At 43.4% G+C, this 26,540-nt stretch overlaps 1 protein-coding gene across 8 annotated transcripts in view; it reads left to right on the forward strand.

Moving 5' to 3' along the window:
• Window positions 1-7,945: 7,945 nt before the first annotated feature.
• Window positions 7,946-26,540, forward strand: part of ARHGEF6 (Rac/Cdc42 guanine nucleotide exchange factor 6) — a 38,808-nt gene continuing 20,213 nt past the window's right edge. For 5 of the 8 annotated variants that reach the window (XR_008433423.1, XM_053955710.1, XM_053955712.1 and 2 more), the window contains exons 1-5: window positions 18,361-18,489; window positions 21,740-21,864; window positions 22,276-22,477; window positions 25,042-25,112; window positions 26,288-26,382. Coding sequence is in view for 7 of the 8 variants with exons in the window: in XM_053955710.1 (XP_053811685.1) it covers window positions 18,474-18,489; window positions 21,740-21,864; window positions 22,276-22,477; window positions 25,042-25,112; window positions 26,288-26,382 (509 nt within the window). In the remaining variant the exon portion in view is untranslated. Of the gene's footprint in view, window positions 8,150-9,170; window positions 9,255-14,059; window positions 14,139-17,073; window positions 17,159-18,360; window positions 18,490-21,739; window positions 21,865-22,275; window positions 22,478-25,041; window positions 25,113-26,287; window positions 26,383-26,540 lie in introns of those variants that run through there. The other 3 variants (XM_053955717.1, XM_053955716.1, XM_053955714.1) reach the window with 3 other exon arrangements.

Below are 26,540 nucleotides of genomic sequence, written 5' to 3' on the forward strand. Positions count from 1 at the left end.
AAGTTGTTTTTAACCTTTTTTTATTGTTGCCTGTTAAGTTTTCCCCTCCATGACTTTTATGCTTTTGTGAGAGAAAGTTGAAACAATGTTTAATATCATTTCAAAATTGTTAACATTTCTTTCAGAAAGCAGATGTTAAATGTATAAGCTTGAGCTGTGTACTAGTGTTGTAATTTTCAAAGTAAAGTTTCCCTGAAATGCCGCACTTCCATCTGATTTTCGTCGTGAATGGAACAAGCTGTTCTTAAGATCTTCTGCACAACATCCAACCATCTAAAATGGAGATGGATTGCTCTACATGTTCAGCATCTTATTCTGAAAGTATTGCTTGTGATTTGGAGGGTGGTGGGGATGATTCCACATAAAGCTCAGTTGTGCCTAGAGTTTGAAGTCGCAGTATTCCCAGTACAAAATGCCTTCAGATCCCTGTGTAAAGAAAAATAGAGGATTTCATTCACTTAAGCCGAAAAAGCAAGTGGATAATACCATATTCTACCTTCCTACTGTTTCATGGGGAGTTTAAAAAGATCTCCCCTGCAAAAAAATCATGTTCATGTAAGTCAGCTACAAAATACTGTTAAAAAAAACAACAATCCACAAACCATTGACCAATTCCATCAAAGAAGCTGCAAATCAATGCTTACTCACACTGTTTCAAATTTTTGCAACTCTGTAGTGTTTCACTTTTAAAGGAACATCTTTGATTCCAAAGGAGAAAATAAGATAAGCAAAGAAGTCTTTCTCTCCAACTTCTGAAAGACTTATGGCTTCCTAAAATAAGTGAATCTTTCAGCATTCCACAGCTGATTAAGAGCATCAAATGCCTGTGAAACAGCAAAGATGGTAAGCAAAGTAAACTAGTTTTTCAGTCTAAGTCAAAATTGAAACAAGTTACCTTCTTCTAGTACAGTAAGACAAGCTGCATGTCCTGGCAATGGAAGTGCTGTCTAGGTTAAAGAAAAAATGGAAAATAAATTCCCCAATACATTAGAAATTCTCCAAATTCAGCAATCCTTGGATAAAAAGTATTTATGGCTCCAAATTTGAAACTAAAGCTGTAATGCAGCTCACTGTAGAGACACAGTATTGCCATGTAGAGTGGGGAGGGGGTATTTTATGACCATTATCTCTCAGTGAAGATACTTAAAGAGGCTGCATATACAGCATTAACAAAATTAAAGCCTTGTGAAATCAGGAATTTGTTTAGATTGAGAAATATCAGCTCAACTATTGGGAGTTGGAAGCAAGAAATGCAGACTTGATGTTTAGTTGGATGCCTAACTCTGTTTAGTTTGACACTGCATTGCAGGGATACCCAGGGATACATGTGGCATAGCCTGTGGCAAGTTGTTAAAACTTGGGTGAAGCCATGAAGTTCAAAAGATACTCTTGAATATAGTAAACATGAAGACCTCCAACTAAAAAAAACAACCAAACCACAAACCCAAAACCTTTGTACTACTGTTTAGTCCTCAGTAAATTTTGTCATTCAACTTATGGATTTAACATGGCAGTGCACCATTGAAAAGGAATGAGAATCCATAAGCCGTGCAACCTTTCTCTAAGCCATTCCAGTCCATTCCAAGCCAGTGAATCCTCCACCATTTAAAGAAGTAGTAAAACCTTTCAACCGAATAATCTGCAAACCAAACTTGTGCCATTGTTTTGAAATGGGGGCAATTTTACTGTAGGTTAGCTTGTGCTGTAACACATGTTTTTCTCAATTTGTTGTATCTTCTCTTAATTGCAGAGGGATAACTTCTAGAAGATACCACTGAAATAGAGCTCGTTCATCTGTTGATGGAAGACGTGAGTGGTACCTGTACCAATACATAAGGTAAATATTGCAACAGTGTAATAGCTGCAAGGAAGTTCCCTGCTCATTGTGTTTGTAGGTTTGAATGGATGTTCTTCATGGCTAAGTGTTGTTTTTGACTTCTGTTTAAATTTTGGAGGAGGAGGCTTAAGAAGGCTTTGTAAACCAACCAATTTAGGAATGGCAGCAAGACACTACTTGTCGGCAAAAACAGGGCCAATTTGGGTACAGCTAAAGAAAAACATGTTTACAACTGCACTTCAAGTCATGGGGCAGAAGGTGCTGAGTATGAATTTTTAGAAGAGCAGACCATAAAAATCAGTGTTGTAATAATAAATGTTAGTGTAGACATTTATTCAGTCTTGTTAAATGTGCAGGATTAGCAGTTAGAGTGAGCATAATCTTGGATTAGGAATTGATCTCTGCAGAGGTCCTGGGATTAAGCTGCAGACTTCAGGTGCCTCCAAAATGGTTTAAGACTGTAGAACAGCTGTGTTTTGTGGCTCTAAAGCCTACCCTATTAAAATAATTTTTCAAGAAGATTCAAGAGCAGCTGTCTTTGGATTTAATGTGAAAGTGTGACTTGTTTCTGTTTCTCTGAAAACTCAGAAGGAAAAAAGTGGAAGTGGCTGTCATGCCAATGTAGCTTTTTGGAAAATAAAATTTCTCTACTAAATAATTGCTAGTAAAAAAATGGAATTGACTTACAGTGTGTGCAGAATTTGATAAAATCTAGTTGAGATTAAAGGATAAGGACAACTACCTTTTCCAAGAGAAGCATTTATGTAAAGAAGCATGTGTACTCTCTTACGTAATTATTGAGTCTGTAAATGCAAGAACCTATTTTGCTGTTAGTTTCAAATTCTACTTTCAAGAACCAACTTCAAAATGGTAAAAAAGAAAGAGCTGTAGTTTTTGCAGTTGGTTTATCTGACGGCTGGTCACTGTTACCAGGGAGATCCTATCTTGTAGAAGGGGTAAGTTCTGTTGTATACGGTGTGATGTTTGTAGCCTCATTCTCCCTGTGGAGTGTCAGTAACAGCAACTTAAATAACCATGCAATGCCCTTGTCAGAATATGCTAGTAATGTTTTATAAATACTCCTGATAAATTGCTGCTGTTACCTTGATAATAAAGGAACAATATGCTTTGTTTCAGATAAAATACAAAATCAGCACAAGTTTTTTCTGTTCAGGGGACGCATGTAGTTAAGCAAAACAGAAGCTACTGCCCTACCAGCTTTTTATTTTTCTGACGCTTGATAAAATTCCAACCAGCAAATGCTTTGTTTTCCTTTTAAGATGTGACTGTTGAAATATTTAAATTAGAGTCTTACTGAAAGGACACTTCACAATAAGGTTTCTAAAGGTTAAGAAAACCTTTTTCATATAAAAATCACTGATGTCACTAGTGTGCCACTAAAGTGGATTAGGGAAATAGGTCTAAAAGTAGCATTTCCCTTTCATTTCCCTCACTCACCTGCAAAAAACCACCAGGAGTCAGTTTTTAAATTTATTGTTTGACCAAGATGTAGGTCTTAAATCCTCTAATGAAGAGATGAAATGCTGTCTTTAATGCAGCATTCTAGGAGACTTCAAAAGATACTGATAAATCATCATATAGGTGTGTCAGAACGTTTTAAGCTTCATGTGTGTGCACCTCAGTTCTCTGTTAGCTGGGAAGCTGAAGCTTAATTATTCTTGCCAAGTGAAAAAGGCTTCCCTTTTTTAAAAAATAATAAATAGGTGGTTTTTTTCAGTTTAGTATCTGCTGTGACCATGTTGTAATAAATATGGGTATTAGAGACAAAAGCGCACTCTGTCAGCTATCTCTTCAGCTTCTAAATGTTTCCAGATTCTTAACAGGCATGGTACCAATGTTAAGGGAGCAGTAAACAGACCTTAACTTGTGGCAAGGAGGGTAATAATAGCCGTGTGGAAAATCAGGGTGCAAATGGAATTGCCAGCTGTATACCTTCCCTTGATTACAAGTTTTATTTTATTTATAGCACATTATTACTTACAGATTAATACCAGTATGTATACCAGTGTATAACAGAACTCCTGAGTAGCATGTTGAGATTATCAAGAGCTGGTGGGATTTTGTGGTGAGTAGAATTTGAATGGGGAATACACCCAGGAATTGCGGTACTTAGTACCTGCCCTGGAGACAGTGTTATACAAGCAGTGTGCATTAATACAAGTTGTCCTCAGGGCATTTTGATTATTGTAGTTAGCTATTGATGTGCTCTCATACTGTTGGAACAGATCAAATACAATCCAAATGTATTAACTATATATATGAAATGAATTCAAAGATAATCTAGCATTTTTGTCTCTTGGCTTCTGAGAGGGTACTAACTTGCATTTCTTTTTTCCAGTTGCAGTGACTAGAAGGTTGCAGTGCAGCAGTGGATGTGCATTGGAAAATCAAAGGATAACAAATCACAACTGATGCAGCCTGGCTTTTGAGTGTAGTGTTGCCCACCATTTTCTAGAGGATTGTGTAAGCATTCAGGAGTTGCCTTTGAAAGTAGCACTACCAATCTCTTGGACATACATAAAATTTCTGGTAGAAGCCAACTGCTGTCTGCCGTAGCTCGCACCTTCCAGCAGTGCAGAGTGAGCTGCTTCGTTGGTCATTGCACGCACATCCTACGGCAGCAAAATACTTTGGTTGGCTTTTACATGTGTGCTTGCCATTTATGCTGATAAAAGGAGTAAGTTACGCAGAAGTGAATCTTAGTCCTCTTGAATACAGAGCACTTCACCAAGAAACCATGGAAAGTTCTGCTTTATTACATTAACAGTTTTGTCCCAACCTTCTGGATGAGAGGAGGGGAGTGTTTGTGTACTCAGACAATGTTAGTGATGAATGGCCAGAATAATTAGTGTTCCTCTATGTACACTGGACAGCAGTACATCTCTTGGGAGTAGGTGCTTTCTTCAAAACTTTGTCTTGATTTTGATGCATTTTTATCTTACATACATGTTGATGGTCCAATGTATGTGAGAGGAATCCTTAGGCATTGGTATTTCATGTAGAAAACTCATAAACAATCATGGATAATAAAATTTATACTGACTTCTGTGATAGACATAAACTGATCTCATATGAACAGCACTTAGTTCATAATGAGTAGCTAAAGAAGAAAAAGCATGCATACTTTGTTTAGAGATTTAAACTTTATGTTTGGGGTGAGGATATCACTTTGAACCTCAGTTATGGGCTGCAGATTCTAGGAGTAAATCTGTATAGCAGATTGGTCGAATTGCAGTATTTCCCAGGACAAATAAATTTACTGTTAACAAGTATTACAGGTTTGGGGTTTTATTGTCTAATTTAAAAGAAAAACATATTCTTCTCGGAGATACTTGGATGGTGGTCAAGATTACTAGTGTTACATCTTGGAAGGTTATCGTTACAAAGTTATCTCAGTATCTCTTCTGCAGGAAGGAGTAACATTCTGTACTATTGGACTCCTTTTTCAGCGCTGTATTAGCTTGTAGTGTTGTGCACTGCTGTTCAGGCTGAACTGGATCATCCTACCTAAAGTGTAATGCCAAATGGCAGCTACTGTATGATCAGTGCCTGCCTAAAATCCTAATTAATGAGATTGTACCCTGATCTACAGTATTAGCTCATGCACAGAGTCAAACTTTGTCATTGAAAGCTACTAGTTGAAATGTATCAGTAGATTCTGCAGCAGACAAATACTCCAGTGCTGTTCTTTGTGATTGAACATTTTCCCTCTGCTGGGAAAAAAGAGTGAATTACTTAAGCATGTGTGACTTCAAGAAGAACCACTCAAAAATGGTTTCTGAATATGTGACTGCTCATCTTACCTTGCTCCTGTCGCTGTGCTGTTCTGATGTGTATGCTGCCAGAGTCACTTGGTAGTTGGGTAAAGGAAAGTCACTCCCTTTTAAAATAACACTGTGCTATTTACTCATCACTGGTATAAATCAGCCTGTAAATAAGTTTTTTTTTTTTCTATAAGTTGACTCTGCAAGAGATGATCGATTTGCTTGATTTGTTGCTGTCAGCAAGTATTCAGAGGTGAAGCCTTTCCAAAGACCAGACCAGACACTGTTCCTTCCTTAGTGGCTCTACCTTCATACCTTGGGTTTGCCACAGAATTAATTTTGGTGTGGAAGTGGGTAAACAAGCTGGAATGTGTTTAGAAAGGTTTCTAAAGGATGTGAGGTTGGGATTGAAGTGGCTAATCAAAAACTCCATAAATTTTTGGACTTCATGAATATTCATATCTGCAGGTTTTCCAAACAGTTGGTAAGTGTTCAAGATGTGGGAAGTATTTTCATTTAATTGTAGTTGCAGACATTAATATCTGCTTGGCTGCAGTAGCTGCATGTGAAATAATCATAAAACTAAACCTGTCCATCTATACCAAAGGTTTCCTTTAGAGGAGGGAGTGGGTGAAGTACTTCAGTGTTCAGGTTTGTAACACTGACTTCACTGAAGCAAGTGTGCAATTCTCCCAGTGGTGGAAGTATTTCTCTTTACATCAGAAACTGCTGTGTTCCGATGAGGTGACTTGAGGTGTCTTCTATATCCAAATGTATGTCCCCACTGATAAATGAACATTAGTAGTTGTCTTAACTACCTACAGATTTGAAAAAAAAAAAGATTTATGAAATTATGGGTACTGTATGTATTTCCTTCTGCAAAGCAGTAGCGCTCATGACAACTGGAAAAAAAGCTCAAAACAACTAAATTGCCAATTGGTCATAATTTTGAAATATTTCGCACGCATGTTTGTACCTCAGCAAAGAGCAGTGAGCTGTGATTGAGCTGTAACCCACTTTATCCACAGTGCCTGCAGACATGTGTTAAGAGTACTTCCACAATACAGAGACCTGGAACTCATCCCAAAGTCCTGAAAAAGGACAGAATTGTGTCCAACCCTGAAAGGACAGTTCTTATTTACTGGTGGCTCTTAAAATTGGTCCTTAGGTAGGTCCCAGTACCAGTCATAAGACCTGCAAAGTGGAAGCAAAACCATGCACATTTACTGTGTATAGTTTATCGCTCTGCTGCTCTGTTTTTCTCAACACTTTAAATCATAACTAGTTTGGCAACACTGGGTTCTAGAAAGCTGCTTTAAGTAACAGGATAGGAATTGGCTCAGAACATTGTAACCAAGAAATTCTGGTCTCTAGGATACTTTGTTCCTGTTGGATTCTTCAAGCCATGATGTTCCAGCTTCATCATCAACAGAATTGCTTCATTTTCCATCTGTTCTGGTGAAAGGACAGTTATAAAGATGACTGGATTTTTCTTGCTGTGATATGTAGTGGTGGTTAATACTGCCCCGGGCAGGGTGGAAAACTACCACCCTGGATCACAGAGGATCCTGAAGTGGTGGTAGAAAGGGACAGCTTAATACAACAAGTAAAATAGTTGGGAATTTTATTCTCAGCTTTGGATGACTTAAATTTCTGACCTTCTTGAAGTTACCCAGATAATTGTTTTGAGAGATGATCATCTTCTAAATAACCATTTTGGATTATATGTGGACTTCTACACAGCAGTTGAAGAGGGGCATTATTTATGTGTAAAATGCATGATCAGAACTTATTTTCAAAAATCAGACAATGGAAAATAGAAAACTACTGTAAAAGGCAATTTTAATAACTAGGTTTGCCACATAAAGTTGAAGATCTGTATTTAGTCCTACATTCCTCCAAAATATCAACATTGTGAATTCTGTTTTAACACTGGAAATACATTGTTATTTACAGTATTAAGAAATTTATTTCTTTGGGCAATAACCTTAAGATCAGACCAAATTTATTAGGTGATAGGGTGCCAGCTGCCACAAGGAGGAAGTCCCTATGTGAAATATTTTTGGTGTAATAACTATTCATATAAAATACTTGCATTTTCAATAATTTTGCAAAGATGTACTTAACAATCTGTTTTCTCTGTCTCCTGCTGAGTGCTAGAAACTATTTAATTTTGACAACAGTTTTGTACCTTAGAGTAACTTCTTTTAGTTCCTAAGATTTGGTTTCTGTAGCAAGCCAAAAAAAAAAAAAAAAAAGTAGTTTCACACTTGAGTTGCAGCAGCAGGAAGATGTAATCACGGATGTGGGTTCCAGTGCACTGTTGTACAGAGGAACAGCTCTGGCAGCAGAGCTCTCCACCATGAATCCAGAAGAACAGGTTGTAACATGGCTTATTTCACTAGGAGTCTTAAATTCCCCTAAGAAAATACTGGATGATCCAGAGGGGTTCCTGAAAACTTCTCTGAAAGATGGAACTGTGCTTTGCAAACTCATTAATCGGCTTCTTCCGGGATCTGCAGAAAAGGTAATGCTTTCTGATGTGTTTCACTATGCTGAGACAGAGCCCTGCTCAGTGGAACCCTGCCCTGGGCATTCTGAGGTCTATTAACCGGTGAGAGGAGTAAGGAGCTTCAGAGAGAGGTGTTTTACATTTAAGTTTCTAATTGAGAGCCAAGTATGATTGTAGCTTTGGTTCTTTGATTTTGTTTCTACATCCAGGAAAAAACCCTGCAAGGCTGCAGTTGACTCACTTACCCATGTTCAGTCAGTGGCAGGAAATACTTGGCCTACCAGAGATCAGAATATCTTGATTTTAAATAGAAGGATATACAGTGTATCAGTATTTACATCATTAATACATAATTACATAATTAATTACAACTGTAAATACATTCACTCTTTCAGAACTCTTACTGCAAAATGCTTTGTTAGTTGGGAAATGCACTGGAGAAGCAGATTGGAGCAGGAATAAGCAAATAACACTTGCATCTGTGCCATTTGGTCTGTCCCAAGACCAGCAAATGTGTTCATACTGAAGCCATGTGAATACCTCCTGTTACAGTTTGACAAGGCGTGTATTCACAGTCCAGAAGTGTGATAAGAATCTGAAGGAGAAAAAAAGGGAAGGAGTCCAATGAGAGATAGGAACTGGCAACACAGAAGAGAAGCTTTTAAAAAAGCAACCACACAACAGGTTCTCCACCCTATGAAAAAGGAGCCTTTCATTATGCAGAATTCAGTTTTGCTAGCTCCTTATCTTTTTCTTTCTTGTGGTGGTTCAGGGCAGCATGTTGTTAAAGGTCATCAATCTCCCACTGTCACTTAGGGCACTGTCGTATGCTGGCATTCAAAACAAGATGCCGACAGTTTCTGTGTGTGCATCACTTCCTCCAGTGGCTTTCTTCCTGCTTCAACAGCTTGCCTGCCACCCCCATCCGCCCTCTGAAGAAGCTTCCCTAATTCAGTATAAAAGGCACATGTCAATATTCATGCAGGCCTTCTCAGTACAGGCAATGCAATGAGATCAGTGGATTTTCTTTCTTTAGTATTGCCTGGAGCCTAAAAATGAAGCTGATTGCATCAGTAATATTCAAGAGTTCTTGAAAGGCTGCACACTTCTGAAAGTGGAGGTAAGTCAAGTTAGATCCTTTCTTTTATTGTAACATGCCAATTTGATCAGCCTTCTCAAAGGAAGCCAGATATCAGATGGAAAAAGCTGGTATCAATTTGTCATCTTTTGTATTAATGACATAAATCAGAGCATGGATGATTTAATACTTAGTCTGGGTAATTTGGAAACAGTGTATTAACTGTAAGCTTAACAGATTTTCATCTTTTGAGACAAAACATGCAGCAATAACAGGAGGTCTGTCTAAACAAACTTCAACTTGGACCTGTTCTTAATCTTTTTTTTTTCATTATTAGAAGGAATTGCGGGTTTTAGCCCTGCTTTCATGGGAAGGTGAAGTATTCTTAATACTGCACTATTTTTTCGTCCCCTGCAACTGTTGTGTAAGATTCTGCCAAACAGAATCTTAAATTGTTCCTTACACAAAACAATAATCCTAATGAAGTGAAAAGATACTTTTCTTGTGGCTGTTCCTGATCCTGTGTAGTCTCTTATGCTTAACCATAGCTCATATTTGCAAAATCAGATTCTAAATGAATCACTTCAGAGTTCAATTAATTTTGCCATCAAATTTTTTACTATCTAAGGACTTTTGTGTCACACTTAAATTCCTACAGTAAAAAAAAAAAAAAAAAACCAAAAAAAAAACAAAAAAAAAAAAAAACAAAAAAAAAAAAAAAAAAAACACCAACCTGCTGTTGCAACTATGTTTTTTGAAATAGGCTCAAGATTATGGAAAAAAAAAAATAATTCTGAAGACAAGTCTGCCAGAAGCAGGGACAGAATCCTTGGGCATTATACAGAGTTTTCATGCACCACAGTGAGAAAAGTCCAACCCACAATAGCTCCGTTCCTGCATTTTTTCCTTTGAAGGTCTAAACAAGAAAAGGGCCTTTCTTCCCTTTAGAGCTTCTTAGCTAAGAAGCATGAAAATGTGCTCATTCCAGAACTGTCTCCGTGGTCTTTTGTTGCCCAGTGATGCATTTCTTGGAGCCTGCTGCAGCAGCACAGTCTTAAGAGCATACATATATAGAGAGAGAGATTTATAATCCCTGAAGGCCTATTGCATCAGAAATCAGTTGTTGCCAGTCTTCTGGTACTGACCATGTGATTTCCTTCATTTTTCTGAGTTTAGTTTTCTATTTGCAAACTAATAATAAAATGGTTGTGGTGGAAGGTATTTTTAGAAATGGGAATCTTAAACATCTAAAAGGACAGGGGAACAGTCCTCACCTGTTGTGCAGTGCCATCTCATAGCTTTGAAGCTCATTCTGCAATACTGCAGTCACACTCCACAATTTTCAGCTACTCAGAACAGGCAACATGGCGTGTCCACCTCTAGGTGTTCCTCTGATCTTCCATGTGCCTTTTCTTCCTTGGCTTTAATAATTTCAAGGTTTCTGGCTTCTTTTTTCTTCTGATTTATAACCCACTTCATCTTTGAAATATTCTGAACCTTCAGTAGCTTCCCTTATGCTCATGTGTGCCTCTCCTGTTTGCTGTGAGAGGAGACTTCAAAAGCTGGAATAAAACTCGAACTTCTCTAGTTAGAGTTTAAATTTTGCAGTGAAATGACAACAATTTCTTCTTTTTTTTTTTTTTTTCCTTTTCCAAAATATTGTTTTATTAGAGCACCAAGTGAAAACATTAATTCATTAATTTTGCTTCTTCCTAACTCCTCTGTAGCCTCATGCAGAAGAAGGCTCAAGGTAGGACAGCTGAGATGGTGGGCAAGACATGACACAGGCAGAGTGCTTATGCTTCCTTCCGACTCTTCTCCCATGTTGCCAGCTTTTCTGAGTCCTCTCAGGCAAAGCCTCTGCCATCTGTTCCTTCTAAAAGCTGCTCTATTTGGAACATTTTGACAAGGAGACTCTAAGCAGCATTCCTATGGGTGATCCTCCCTCAAGCCTGATCCCTAGTTTGCCTTGGAAAGGGCCATTGCCCTTTAGGAGGTGATTTACTGCATCACATTTACTCTGAAAGCATGTCTGGAGCATCAGAACAGGCAGAGAACGTTCTGCTTCCAAGATCTATCAGCATTTAAGTTGCAGTGATCAGGTATTAGGTAAAAGGAAGATGAGCACAGAATAGTGTTCTGTTCTGTCTCAGCAACGTAGCCTGAGGAAAGGGTAACATCACAAAAGGTCTGGGCTTAGTACATTTGAATTCTGTGAGAGCCATCCTGCTGCTTACCCAAACCATGGAAATGAAAATGAAACCCCAGTGGTTCTCAATTTCTGTCCTCCTCCAAATGCCACAGTGAACTCTTGCTCCTTAGATATGAAGAAGTACCCTAGGGCTGGACCTGAGCCACTTCTGTCGTGAGACTGACAAGGGTATGTTAAGGTCAAATATTCTGTTCCTGCTGCAGATGTGAACAAAAGAGGGTATTCTGAGGAAAATGAGAGTTCACGACTTATTTTCTGGGTGCTGACTTGTAGAAAAGGGCCTCATTCTGGGGAATCTCAAACATGACATTAGCATGCCGTCCTGGCATCCTTTGGCTTAATTGTACTCTGCCTTCCATTTGCTTTTGTCATGGGTGTTTGTGCAGCTGCCATGGAATACTCCACTTCATTGGACATTGCCAGCATGCAGGAAGGGTGGTCAGTGTGGAAGGTAGGGTTTCCAGCAGCTTTTGGTGGAAACTCAAGTCCCACCTCCCACTGAACAGAGACACTGCTTGCCAGTCTTTCCCAGTAGGAGGGAATGCATAGAGGTTACTTTTTCAGAGCTACATATATGCACTTCCCTCCTACCCTTTGTTGTCCTGGTAACTCAGGAAGTGAAAGAAAGACACAGTGAGGCAAACAACAACTTCGGTTGTTTTACAGGAGCAGTGAAACATTTGGACATAGGGATAGATGGACACTCTGACCTTCCTGCTATGAGCTGGCTCCATTAAGTTGAAGCCATTCTACAGGCCGGAGGTGTGAGCTGGAAGAATCCACCTCATGGCAAAGCATAAATAACAAAACTGTTCCTTAGCTGCAGCCCAGGACTGAAGCCTGAAATCTTTTACTGTTTCACGTGTGTTAGTCCTAAAAGAGATGGCAAGCAGGGGAATCACTCCATCCTTCTAACCAGGCAAGTGTTGTAATGAGGTGAAATAATGAGACTGTGTCCAAAACTTTCCAACAGCTTTTCAGTGCTAGAATTTGATCCAGGATATAAGAATATCAGTCAACTCAGCTCTGCTGAGGCAAAGGACTAGGCAAAAGACATGGGCACTTCATTGGAGCTTAAGTGTCCTTAGAGGATTCTTTCATTATTTGGACTGAGGAGCAGTGCAGAAATCCTGAATGTGCTTCATTTACAATCTGGCTTCAACATCTGAGCTGTCTATCTGACCCAAGGGCTGGTCCAGTGAGTGAGCATTGCTAAGGCAATGCCAGCTGGATGCAGGTGGGTTGAGGTGGAAAGTGGACAACAAAGGGTTCTGTCCTGACAGCCAGGTGGAGTCTAGTGTAGAAGAGACAGGGAAGAGATCATGACAAAAGAGAAAAATCATAAAAGGCTCCTGGCCTAGCTTGTGCTTGAGGACAAAAATGGGAACTTTGCTTTTGCTCTTGACACCAGTGTGCATATAACAACAGCTGATCAATACCTAAGCATCATTTGTAGTGAAGAAGCACAAGACCTTCATTCATCAGCCACATTATATTGTTAATACGACTACAAAACTTCTGGCAAGGTCTGAATTTTGTGAACTAAGAACAGTATACGCAAGATAAATCAATAGCTGGATTAAACCTGGCTGTCCAGAACAATCACAGAGTATGCAGAGGGCAATTACCATCACAGGCAGCACAGAGGTTATTTGTGCTGTTGGAGGTGCCTTCAACCTCCAACAAACTACCTGGATTGAAGGTGTAAGAGAGCAGGTGAGAAATAATCACCCTTTTAGCTCTCCATCCATGCTCTCACAAAACCTGCTCTGCTTTGGCTTCACTCCAAAGTGAAGTGCTGATACCTCTCCTAGCTGGATAGCGTCAGAAGCAAGAGCTCCTGCCCAGCACCAACCAGCACAAGCACTGGAGAATGGGTCTGTCTGCAGTTAAGAGTGACCCAGTGTACCAGAGACCCCTGGCTCCAGGTGTGTGGGCTGTTCCTGCATGGGCTTGGGACAGCTGGGCTTCACCCTGGGTATCAGTGCAGTGCTCCATTCCCTGTCCACACTGCAGCCTGCTGGTGTGCTGAAGTATCTGGGGATTTTCCTGTTCCCTGCAGGAGAATGTTCCCCAAACAGATGAGCACAGGCAGAAGAGGACACGTCTCACTGCCTCAAATGAACTGTGCCTCATCTATGGACCCTTCTGCAGTGTTTCTCTTCACAGTGGTGCAAACCTGCTGCAATTACTATTCCAATAGTATGGGTATTCCTTTCCTGTTCTATTCTTTCCTGTCCTTTTAAATTTTTCTTTTCCTGCTTTTCCCTCTTTCTTTTATCTCCATCTTTTTTTCCCTTTTCCTTTTCCCTCTCTTCTAATTCACTTTTTCCCTTTCCCTCCCACCTTTCCCCTTCCCCTCCCTGATTTTTGCCGTCCCCTTTCCCTTTCCTTCCTCCTCCCCACCTCCGGCCTTTCTCTTCTTCCCTTTCCCATCTCTTTGCTCTTTGCTATCCGCTTCCTTCTCTTCCGGGGGTCTCCCGGTGCCTCCGGCCCGCGGCCGGCGGAGGGAGCTGCGGCCGCACGGCCGCGCCGCGTCCCGCAGCGAGCGGCGGGGCGGAGCGGGGCGGCGGCGCCGCCTGTCACTTCCCCTTCCCTTCTCTTCCCTTCTCCGCGCCGCGATCCGGCTCCGGGTCAGAGCCGCAGCGGCCGCTCCGCAGCACCGGCCGCGCTGCCGCCATGCCCCGGGGCTGCGCGCCCGCCCGCCCGCCGCCGTGAGTACCGACCGCCGCCGTGGGTCCCCGCGGCTGTCCCAGCCCTCGGCGCGGGTGTCTCCGGGCAGCTCCCGCGGGTGTCCCCGCTGAAGGAGGGGACGGCACCGCGGCACTCGAGCCGAGCACCCGGAGACGGAGCGGTGGCTGCGCTCCGGGTGCTCCGCGGGGCAGCGGCGCTCCCGCCGCCCGCCCGGCTCTGTCTCGCCGATGCTGGCGGAGCTCCGGCCGCGCCGCCGCTCCCGCTGGAGGCAGAGGCTGGTCCAGGGGGAGCAGCCGGGTCAGCGAGCGCCCGAAGCGCCGCATCGCTGGGGAACGGGCGGCTCTTGCGCCCGTGTTCGGGTTTGGAGGGGTCGCGGCCGCGCCGGGCTTCGGGCTTGACACCCGGCTGGGGGTTGTCCAGCTGTGAACAGCTCGGACTTGGAACACAACCCCGCTTTCCCTAACTTTTCTGTGCTTCCCGTCGCGGGACTGGGATTTTTGGTGCTGATAACTTGCTAGCCGCACCCGCACCGCAATTGGGTCCCCTATTCTCGTGTTTCCCGAAGAGCCGGGCGCTCTTCTGGTCGCGAAGCACCGGCTCCTGCTCATCCCCTCGCTGCCTATGGCGGAGGCTGGCGGTGCGGCAGTGCAGGGCTTCTCTTGCCCGGTGCGATGCTTGACGGAAACAGCCAGAGTGTTTTACCGAGGGGAGCTGCCGTCTGTGATTCTGGAAGTGAGAATAGCTTTTTAATGGAGATCCTCAGATGACAGGTGTAGATTTAAATGCGGTTTTAGTTACATACACCTGATCCTTCCATGTGTTGGAAGTGAAAAAGCCTTTTCTGCCTCTATTTATCTTCTAGCTGCAGCTTGTCTTTTAGCTATGAATGGAATTATCAATGGATTGTGCTGGAAAAAGTAAATTTTAGCTCATAAATGAGGACTTTTCTGTATGAGGAATTTATTCTGGAAATGAGATGCAGAGTATATTTACATTACAGTAGCTGACCTCACATAGCCACTGTTCCACAGTAGCTGTTCCAGAAAATTTCCCCATGAACAAGTTCTAAATGTTATTACTTGCTTTTGTGCTAGAATTTTTTTGCATATCTTTCTTCCTCCCATTTTCATCTGGACTTTGTCAGCCTGATGACTCTGAGGTTACAGCATTATTCTCTGCATTGAAGGATTTGGGATCTATTTTACTACTTTGCTCCTTAGGAAAAAAAGGTGTTAATTCAAGGCAGAACTTTATTTTTCTGGAATTACTGAAGTGGAAGAAAAAGGATGTGGATGAGAAAATGACACACCAGAGAGATGCATGCAAACAACCCAGCCTGGCTGTTTACTTTCCTCTTGTGCAAGTGTAAGGTCCCATGCTCCAGCAGCTGCCACTGGGGTCAGCACACGTCTGGCCTCTCTGTTACCATCTCCCTTTCCACGGAGATGGGAATGTCACTGCTTAGGGCTGAAGGCTATGCTTGCATGGCACTGTAACTGCAGGGCAGGAAAACTGGTTCCATGCACCAGCTGGCAGAGGGGATGGGACTTGCATGGTCCAAAGGAGCAAACCCAAGTGAGTGCAGGTGATAGATCAGCTCAGAAACAGCCCAAGGTAGGTGAGTATGTCCCTGGAATGTGCAGAGCAGTAGATGCGATTGGAGCTGTGGAGCTACAGGTTTAAATGTTTGTAATGACAACAAACTGTCCCCATGCTAAGCATGGATTAAATTTCTTTAGGGTAAAACATGTCTCACAGTATTGAGTCGCTGAGTCAATCTGAAAACATATTCTCAACAAAGAACAGCCTTCGTACTGTCCGTGTTGGACTTTGGTGCTGCTCTGGTGTGTCTGTTAAGAGGAGGAGATGCCGCAAGCATCCAGGACTGTGAGAGACGACAGTCCCCTTCCTATTTGAAATATGCCAACCGTACTTAAGGAGCTCTGTGTGGAAAGCAAGAAAGGGCTGTTTTAAAGGGCAGTACTAGCCTAAAGGTAATTAAGACTTGTGTCCTTATTTAGCAGGATACACTCTTTAGTGTGTTGGAACTGTTTGTAATTAGATGGTGTCTGCCAGGAGAGATTTAAAATCATCTTTCTTGTTCATTGGAGTTGTGTATCTGTGGTCTCGATCTGCAGCATGTATTTGGGGATTACCAGATGGTGCCATGGTGGTACCAACGAGAAGGACTTTTTGTAACTCTTATCTTTGCTTCATTAATGGTAGGATTTGTACAGTCTGTATGAAATTTAGAGCATTTTTTGGGTGTTAGAGAGGGTTGAAGTGTTTTGGAAACTCAAACTGCCCCTTACCACCTGTACTGGTGGTAATTTCTGAAGTGTACAAGGTTCAGGTTATTAGTCATGGAAAATAAGCCCTTGCTAACCATGCATTTCTGTTTCAGCATTGAGGACTAGCAACACAAAATTCTTTAGGGTGAAATTTTTGTATATGAGATAACTGGGTTTGCCTTCCTGTAAAAAAGTGTAAATATACTATATATTGCAATAGCAGAAAATTCCATGTGTGTTAATTCTCCTGTGGAAAATATGTGTGTGTCGATACATAGATCTGTACGTACAGCCTCAATCTCTTCAGCTTTCGATAACAAAAATAGCGACAAAATCTTTCTTTCCCTCAAGGCCAGCAATAACCTTCTCGGTGATTTTCAGAGGAGTCTCTGCTCTGCAAACAGCACTGATTCCTTCCCTGTTCCCAGCCTTACACTCCAAATGCTTCTGGGTTCCCCTGCCCTTCCCACGCTGCCTGCCAGCGGTGCCCCAGGAATTCTTTAGCTGTAAAGGAAATGGGACTTGTCAGCCCTGAATGATCACCCTTTCCCTGCAGAGACATAGGGACTGCCTAATCCTCACTGTCACCCTCCAGCACCATGGGCGGCTCCAGCAGCCAGTGTGAGATGTTTTGGGCTCAACTGACTGATTTCATCTTTCACAGGTGTTTGATCCACATGATTTGTACACTGGAGATCAGTTCTCCAAGGTCCTGAGCACATTAACAGCTGTAAATAAGGCTACTGAAGGTAAGAAAAAAGGGGTTCTTCTGTTGTCCTTTCAAACTATTTCTTGTGTGTATGCAGGGCTGGTTTTTAATTTAGGTTAATTCTTACTTTATGGTGGTTTCTGGAGGTTTGTCAAATTGTGCTGCTAGCACTGATGGCGGGATTGACATTTCAGGCTTCTGCCAACTCTGGGTTAAAATGTGATGTTTCAGAGTTGCTGTGTGAACTCTGCAGAGCTCAACTATCACTTTACACTGAGGGACCTCTGCTTAGTTTTGAACATTAAGTATTAAGGGGCCTCAAAGTAGGTCAGCATAAGGGATCCTCAATGTAAATGAACATGCACCTCCCAAAATGCAAATATCAGATTTTAAAGAGTGTGTTTTAAAGCTGAAGAGAAAAACAGCTTCACCTGCATAATACCTTTCCTGAATGTCAAAATAAATGTTGTTGCTAGCTGCTCAGTCAATTGTATTGATGTTTTTCTCTCTCTCCTCTCCCTGGCTCCATGGAGTAGCTCCTGGATCTGGGAAGCAAGCTGGTGGCTTGTCCTGTATCCCTGGGAGCAGGAGTAGGCTGCCGAAGCAAAACAAATCACCTTATCCTGATTCCATCCCAGATATGTAGCTGTTCCCTACAGATTACTTTAAAATGATATTCAGTAGCATGGTCTGTGAAAGGAGAAGTTCAGTGGTGGAGGGTGGGGGGGTGATGGCACAGTGGTGCTCTGGGGAGGGGTGAGAGGAACAGAGTCTCTTTTCTGAGATGATGAGGAGCAGGTCTGCCTGGTGCTGGGAAGAGTTCCCAGCCTCCTGTCATACAGGTGTGTTAAGATAGACTCCTGCACACCCACCAAAGTCCAGCACCAGGAGAAGAGTTCCATTTCCTGCTTACAGGTTACATTTGAGATGGTTTAAAGGAGGAAATTTCAAAATGAAAACTCATTACTTTCCTCTCATGGGAAGGCTTTTCTTTTGGCTTACTGCATTATGTCTATACATTATATAAACTGGTGTATTAATTACCGTGCATATATTGTACATCAACATATATCATAATATGTGTAATAATAATATATAATGTATAACAATAATAGTATATATTTGTAAACCCCCTCCTACCCCCTATGATTTGTCCATATGTGTGTATGTGTGTGTCTGTGTATAATGCTGTTCTGAAGAAATTCAGGTTCTGAGGATGCTATTCTGCAGCCAGGACTCAGCTCTGCTGACAGCTCACTCTGTAGAAGTTTGGGAATGGGAATTCTGCCTCAGCACCTCCTCAATTACCAACAGCACCTGCTGACCCTGTGTAGAAGCTCTTGCAGTTCAGTGTGATGGGGGATATAAAATGTAGGTTAACTTGACTGGGAGCAACCTCTGCAAATGCTGCTGTTATGATTGATATTTGCTTCATTAATCTGAAAGCAAACAGTCCTTGCCTGTTGCTGAACTGGAGGGGTGTGATGGGGTCTGTGCTGACAGGGTGGCAAGGCTGCAATGCCATTTTCACATTCATCCCCTTGTTTACAGCCCCAGCTGCATACTTCCAGCCACCAATGTGCCAGCTCAGCCTGGGACAGGGCTTTGCTGGGGAATAGTTCCTGTCATATGTTACTGATGGGGCTATAGAAAAGCTGGGATCCTCTTGGTTTCATGGCAAACATCTGTTTGAACATATGCTTTCAGTGTTTAAATGTTAAAAAGCGCAATGCCTGCTAATTATATAATTAGCTGCTCAGGCAGAGAGCACCCTTGGGAAAAGTACAGGGTAAAATAAATACGTGTCTCAAACATTTACTTTTTGGTGGCTTAGCCAAATTCCCGAGGAGCAGGAGACTGTGTCCTACAAACTGCCACTGCAGATGGTCCAGTTTGTTTTGCCAGAGGCCACAGGCAGAACAGAGCATCAGGGTAAGCCTGGTACCAGCTGCTGCAGTTGCTGCTGTCGCCAAGGCTCTGACATGCCTGCACATCCCAGCACCTGCAGGACTGCTGCATCCCAACATCCTGGTTGGAGGCAGAGGGAAGTAGGTGTCAGCTAAGGAAAGGTTGTGGGAATGTATTTCTGAGCATCCATTTGAAGTCCAAATCCTTGTGTCTTCATGGATCTTTCTATGTAAGTAACTGGAGGCATCATTTGCAGTGGATATACTTGTAGTTCAGCAGCTGTCCATCAAAACACAGCAATACAGATGATTGATGCTTTTTGTCTGCAAGAGAGGGCAGAGGAGGAAAACCAGCTGTGCTGGATCAGACAAGGCTCATCTGCCAAAAATAGCGTAGGAATGCGAGCAGAAAACCCAGCTATTTTAACCATAGTTTAAGCAACATATGGCAGCAGTGTTCTGTGCTGGACCAGGCATAAAATAGGACACTGTCATGATGCGATATAAATGATACACTTCCCTGCCAAACTGTCAAAGGCAGTTTTACATTTGTTTCTAGGTTGCTGCAGATATTTATAAAAGCTTTGGAAGATTGGGAGGGGCAGGGAGAGTCATAAAATCTACAGTAATGGAGTCATTTCCCTGCGACTGTGGCTGATGACTTGAATAAGTGAAGTCTGGACTCAGGATTTATGCCCTCCCTTTCAGAAGGGATCAGGGGAAGAATATCTCACACTGGCAGCCAGCCACGCCCCTGGCCTGTGAGTCACCAAGAGCAGCCAAAACCACTCCTGCTCAAATAGCAAGATACTTCAGAGAGAAAAACCCACTCTGTTGGCAAAGTGGGTTTTACATGGGGAGGGATTTTGCAGTTGCCACATCCCAGAAAGCTGGGAATTCACCGTGCAGTTGTCAGGCAGTTGTGTAATGAGCAGGACAAGAGAGAAAACTGACTCACTGACAGCACACAAGGTTTACTATGGATGTTGTCCATCTCTGGAGCACGGACTGGCTAGGTTGCTGTGTGAGTATGGCATGGCTGGGCTTTGTAAGGCAGCAGCACCTGGCAGGCATAGTCATGGACCTGGTCCCCACTGTGCAAGGGTTAGGAGAGAGACAAAGCAAGTCCCTTCCCCAAGAACTCACAGTTTGTGTTGTTCCAGGTCCAATCTAAGGATGAGGTATTTTCCTATTGAAATAAAAATCCTCTGAGGAGAATAAAAGCCCAGCTGAGTTCCTGTAACTCCTACCAAACTTCCCCTTCAGAATGAGTTTTCCATGCTGACATTCAGACTGGAGGAGAATGGAGGAAAAGCAGCCTTGCAGTTTGTCTTTTCTGATTTCTGCACATGTTTTATGGCTGTATCACCCTCTCCTCCTGCAGTGTTTTCAAAGCAGAACTCCAAACATGGTCCAGGGACTTGCACACACAGCACAGGGATTCCTGCAGACTACTCTGTTCTGCTTTCGAGGTCCATGGACACGTGTGGTCCCCACTGCAGGTGGAAAACTGCAGTACTGGAATGCAGAAATGTCCTAAAATCTTAAGAGAAGCTACAAGACCAATCTTAAAAGTCCTTCACAGTTTACTGAAATGATAGTATCTGTTGTTGTGTCTTTTGAGCATCGTGGGGCACAGAAAGGAGGTGATCTGAGTGCCACAGAAAGGTGGTGTGAGGTATAGTAGCAGTGAAGTACTGGGAATTAGTGGGTGGCTTGCATCCCATGTTTTTACACCTCTCCAGCATCCAACAGGATTCTGGGGTTCAGTGCTGCCAGATCTGCCAGAGCTGGAACTGCTCTTAGCAACAAGGCTACTGACTCAGTCTCTGCATAGTTAGGACCAGGAAACCTTTTACCCTCTGGCAATTTTTTGATATTAATATAGAAACAAATCACTAATTACAAAAACAGATGTGTCAGAGCAGCAGCATTGCCTCCAGCATCAGGTGGGGAGAAAAACAAGCCTAGAGACTGGTTTGCAAAGCAAGGAGCTCTGAGTGTGTGAAGGAGGCAGCTCCAGGAGCTGCTGGGATGATCTGAGCCTTTCCATGAGCAGTTCATCTCCTGGGGATGACACTCCTGTCCTTCTTTGGCATGGCTTGAATCCCTCTCTCACATGACTAATGGCAATGGTCCATGAACAGCAATCAAAGTAGTGCCTAACCTCTTTCAGCTGGATGATGAACCCAGAAGGACTCCTCTAAATAGAGGAGCCGATTGTGTTGACCAACTGTTCAGCATTCCTCCCCTCTCAGCGGGATAGCCCACACTGCAGCTGCAGAGGTGACCTAAGAGTACTCACTGGAGAGCTAAACTTTGACACACCTTCAACATTTGATCCCAGAAGCACCCCCTGTGGGAAATCACAGTACTGAGTACTATTCTACTTTTCTAGAGTTTTAAGGGGGATTTCAAAGAAATACTGCAATTGGATGTGTGGCTGCAGAGCTTGCAGCCTAGGAGTTCCTTGGGGTACAATTCAACTTCTTCCATGATGGAAGGGTTATCCTAGCCCAGAAAACCACCCTCACTGCTGACTGGGAGTACCCACACTGCAGATGCCGTGCATTTGCTGTCTTGCTCTCATAGATGCTCTTTGAACTGTTGGGACCTGTTTCTGTTCTCTTTACAGGCTTTACTCTTTGCTTTACTGTGATGTGGAGGGATGGTGGACAGCTGAGTAAAACTCAGATGTTGTTTTGTTTCCCCAGATCAGCTGTCAAAAGGGCCATGTTCACATCTGTCCTCTCCTAACTCCGCGGCTGGAGACCCCCACAGTGACTCCAACGGCACAGCTTCACAGTCAGCGAGGGTGTTACGGAGGTCCAAGCCTGTGGTACCCTTTATTTAATGTGTAATCGTGGGTTTGATGGCCTTGGGGGTAGAGGAGTATGATTGGTACCTCTGGGTCAACACCAGAGGTTGTTCTCCCCTGATCTCCATCGTGGGTTTGCTGTCTCAGCTAGAGAGAGTCCTGCAGCTTCTCCAAACTGCAGGGTTTCTCTGTGTGACATGAGAAGAGTGATTCTTATCTGCCACTCATTGCACTGGAAAACTAAATTAATGCTTGGGAGGGACCTTGTGGTCCTCTGTAGGGAGGGTTTACACAACAGCAACATATTATTTGTTGTTATACAGAGCAATAATGAGAAAACAGCTGTCACAACAGAGAAGAACAATGGCTTGTCCTAGATGTTTCTGCTTTTTTTAACTATTTACTGATGTTTTTCCACATTTCTTTCGCTAGGAGATGACCGAGAATGGCAGTCACCAGCTGGTGGTAAAGGCCAGGTTCAATTTTAAGCAGACCAATGAGGATGAACTCTCTGTTAACAAAGGAGACATTATTTATGTCACTCGAGTTGAAGAAGGGGGCTGGTGGGAAGGCACCTTGAATGGAAAAACAGGCTGGTTCCCAAGCAACTACGTCAGAGAAATCAAATCTACCGGTAAGCAAATTGCTTCAAGGGCTGATTGAATGACACTGGCATAATGCAGTGAGGACCCTTGTGCCTTTGGGAAATTGCTGCTATTTATTAAGGACTTTTTGTGTGCTTCAGGCAGCTGGGCTAATGGAAGGATGAATGGAAGGGTAAAGCGCAGTGTTTCGGATTAATTGCTTGAGAGCTGCTTCACCCTCTTCCCAGCACATTGTGCCTTTCTCTTTCTCCCCTCAAGCCCCAGCAGCATGGATGCAGGGATATTGTCAGAGGATGAGGACAGAGATGGATGTGGGTCCCCTTTGTCCCAGAGAGCTGTCAGGTCATTCCAGTGTCTGAGCTCAGAACTAGCTTTTTGTTAGGGACCTTGGTCAGGCAACGTATTTGTGTTTGATCCTGGCTTTTCAGGCATCAGTGGAATGGATGCTCACCATCACGGTGTGGAATCCGAAAAACGGTGGAAAACTGCATGGCCACAGGGCCATTGTCAATGTTTTGGTCCAAAAGTGATAGTTGATTTCACAGAGTACATTTTTCCCCAGATGCTTCTGCTGCAATATTGAGAAAGGAAGAGAGAGGGGATGATCTGTCTGATGACATCTGTCTTTATTGAGCTTTGTCTTGAGTGTCGTTAACATTTTCTGCCATGTGGTTGTACCCAGACATAGGGTGGTGATGATGTGAAGCCCCTGGCCAACTGCCCTGTGGCATTACACATTCATTCAAGCAGTTCACTCCTGTCCAGGCATTTGTGTGAGATTAAGTGTTTTTTTGCAAAATGCAACTTAACTCCTTAGTGTGCCTTGAGCACTTACCATAGACAGAGACCAATTGTGTGCTTGGTGCTGGTTCTGTGGCTCAGGATCTGCTCTGGCCTCAAACACTGAGACGCCAGCAGGGGTCTGTGAAGTAGCTGCAACATGTGCAGCCCCTGTTAGACACCCTTTCTTCTACTCTTGCAAAAATAAAGCAAAGGAGGGGAAAAAATTTCACTATATAGTGCTCAGAATGAGGTCAGTTTTTATTTGATTCTAAATGAAAAAATCATTGTTAAGATATCTCATCTCCCACTGTTTCCCTCTGGGAAATGATGTCTGAACTGGAGCCGGAAGTTGAAGGGATTGAAGTAGCAGGGATTGAAGGCTTGTCTGGCACAACTCAGGAATCACTAATTAACTCAGTGAGGGGAGAAGAGAGATGTTTTAAACAAAGGAGAGCAAACTTGAGTCCTAAAGGGAAAATCAGATGGGAGCTGCATGACATGACAGTACCTCACTGAAGGGCCAGTCTCCCATAGATCCTGATGGAAGAGCCCATGAGATTTTTCTGTCTGCAGAGCTTTTCCCTCCAGATCCTCTCTCAGCACCATTTCATGTGGCAGGAGGGTTCATTGCCCTGGTGTCTGCGTGCTCAGGAGATGTGTCTGTATTGCAAGTGAGGAGGGAGGGGCCATCAGTAAACCTTCCCTGCCCCAGGAGCGCTGCTGGGGCTGCAGCCAGCAGGGAGCTGCTTTTCCCACCTCCACAGTGTAAGACTTCAGACACACTCTGAATGGAGTTACTTGTCTTTCAGCAGTGTCCGTACCTCTGCTGTGTCCTAGGTGGGCCCTTTGGGAGGAAATACTCTGTGATTCTGTGAAATAACTGTGGAGCTGAGCTCCTCTGAGCCTTTAGCTGGAGGTGACAGGAAGCACTACAAGGACAATATTAAGACAGTACATAAAGAGACTAAATGTATCAATCTCAAGTTTCTCCCCTGCTATCAGTGTGTAAGTAATTGCCTTGTGGGAGCAATTGCAAGGAGCCAGGAGAGCCTGGCTGCTCCACGTGGCACAGAGCTGTTTCAGTATGCGCAGTGTGGCCAGGACTGGGGCAGCCTTGCATTGCCTGCCTGTCCCTGTCCAGAGGGAGGATGGAGTTGCTGGGAAAGCCATGCTGCTGGAAGGGAAGGGGATTCCTCAGTGAAGGAAAATTGGAGCAGGGATTTGTCCGTGTGTGTGTGTGTGCACATATGTACAAAGCTGGATGCATCCACAGGGATTTATCAAATGCAGAATGAGAATTGATTTCCAGGGTTTTGTGAGCTTTTCATTTAAACTACCTTCATTCGGAGAAGGATTTTGCATCACAAGTGACTGTGGGGATAGGATTGATTGGGGTTGGCTTCAAGTGCCTTGTGAATCACCTGGAAAAAAACAGAGTATCTGTAATTTCTGACAGACGGCCAGTTTTAAAACTGAATTTAGTGGGCCAGGTGAAGCATCACTGTAGTTCCAAACATTGACTGGGCTGCTGCCAGGGATTTTGGAGCAAACCTGGACGTTGGCTGGCAGGGGCTGCACAAAGCTTCTGGTGTGACTCGCTTGGCTACTGTCAGTATCATGCATGCCACTGGTTTTATCCTAGTTTTCTTTGAAATGGGGAAACAAACCCTGCAATTGAAGTTTTGTGGTCAGAGGGGTGAAGTTACATTTGCTGGACATAATGTGACAGTGTCTTTTCCCGATGGAATAATGAGAGCTGTGCACTGTAATTTGTTCATGGCTTTTTTTTTTTTTTTTTTTTTTTGTACAGATAAACCACTCTCTCCCAAAGCATTAAAAGGGCTAGAAAACACTCAGCTGACAAAGAATTATTACCCTGTGGTAAGTTTTAAAGTGCTGATCATACCTTTTAATAAGTACCATGTTATTAATCTTCTGAAGTAGCTCCTTCCCTTAAAAAATCATTGATGCAATTTGTAACAACTGGGGATGTGACTCTGTGTTTAAATGCAGCTGTTCACATTCCCTTGATTCAAGGCCATTAAGACAATAAACCACGAAGGGAAGTGGCTGCAAGATATCAAAAGTAGAGACTTGAAGTAGACAACTGAGATAATTAAGGAGAGGTAGCAGCTTTCAGATCAATGCAGGGACAGAAGGCACAGTATTTCCTGTTGATAAAGATGGGGAGATAATGTCATGGTGTAAGCAAGCAAAATCAGGGCTCTGGCCCCTTTCTTGGCTTTGGCTGGAGATGTTACACCCCACGGTGCCTGTCCTATGCCTCTGCCAGCAGCTGCAGCCCTCAGAGAACGGGCAGCTGCCACAGCTCATGGTCCTCACAGCTTTGTAACTGCTTTGGGCCTGGCTTTGGAGCAGCCTGCCAGGCCATGAATTGCTGCTGCAGAAGGGGTGGGGAAACATCCCCTCCTTTACATATTGCTGCCAAAGCAAGGAGGTCTGGTAAAGTAGGGCAGCTACCATAGCCCTCTGTGTCCAGGCTGTGGTGTGAGAGAGAGAAGATGCCTCATGTGAGTATCCCTGGCTCTCAGTGCTGGAGCTGAATCCTGCTCATCAGTATGTCTAAATATATATCAAGCAAAGCAAAGCAGAGGCAGTATGTCCAGGGAGCTGGAAACCACCTCCGCTATCTCCAGAGCTTATCCACACTGAGAAACTGGAGTGCCTGACTGGGAGTGTGCAGGCACTGTGTTTTTCTGCTGTGCAGCCAGAGACAAACCAGCTGCTGAGATGGATTAGCAGATCATTACATCTCTGAAGTGGCAAATGAGGTGTGCCCTGCTTGATCTGCCACAGAAGCCATCCTTGGTGCAGCCTTTAACACCTGCTTTCCAGGCCTCCCCAAGTTTGCAAAGTAAAATCTCAATATTTGACCACCAGGACTTCCCTGAGTGTTCTGGGTTCTGCACTAAGAAATGTAATTTCTGGACTTAAAATACACTTCCATGCTTTTCCAGACTTGGAAGCTGATGTCATGTTCTTTTGACTAATTTGCTAGTACAAAGATCTTCTCAGTGCTCTGTCTCTCACCCTAGGTGTTGCAAAATATTCTGGAAACAGAACGAGATTATGCGAAGGAACTACAGTCACTTCTGGGAACTTACTTGAGACCCCTGCAGTCTTACGATAAGTAAGATATAAGGGCATCTGAGGTGGAGAGAACACTGGGAGCCTTGGGGTGTCATGGACAGAGGGCACGTGTTTAGACATCGTCCAGTCAGGAGAGATGGGAGAGTCGTATTTAAGGCCTCTGTATTTCAGTCACTTCTCCCTTCCCAAAATCTTCAC

Source organism: Vidua chalybeata, chromosome 14, assembly GCF_026979565.1.
Source record: "Vidua chalybeata isolate OUT-0048 chromosome 14, bVidCha1 merged haplotype, whole genome shotgun sequence".
Taxonomy (NCBI): domain Eukaryota; kingdom Metazoa; phylum Chordata; class Aves; order Passeriformes; family Viduidae; genus Vidua; species Vidua chalybeata.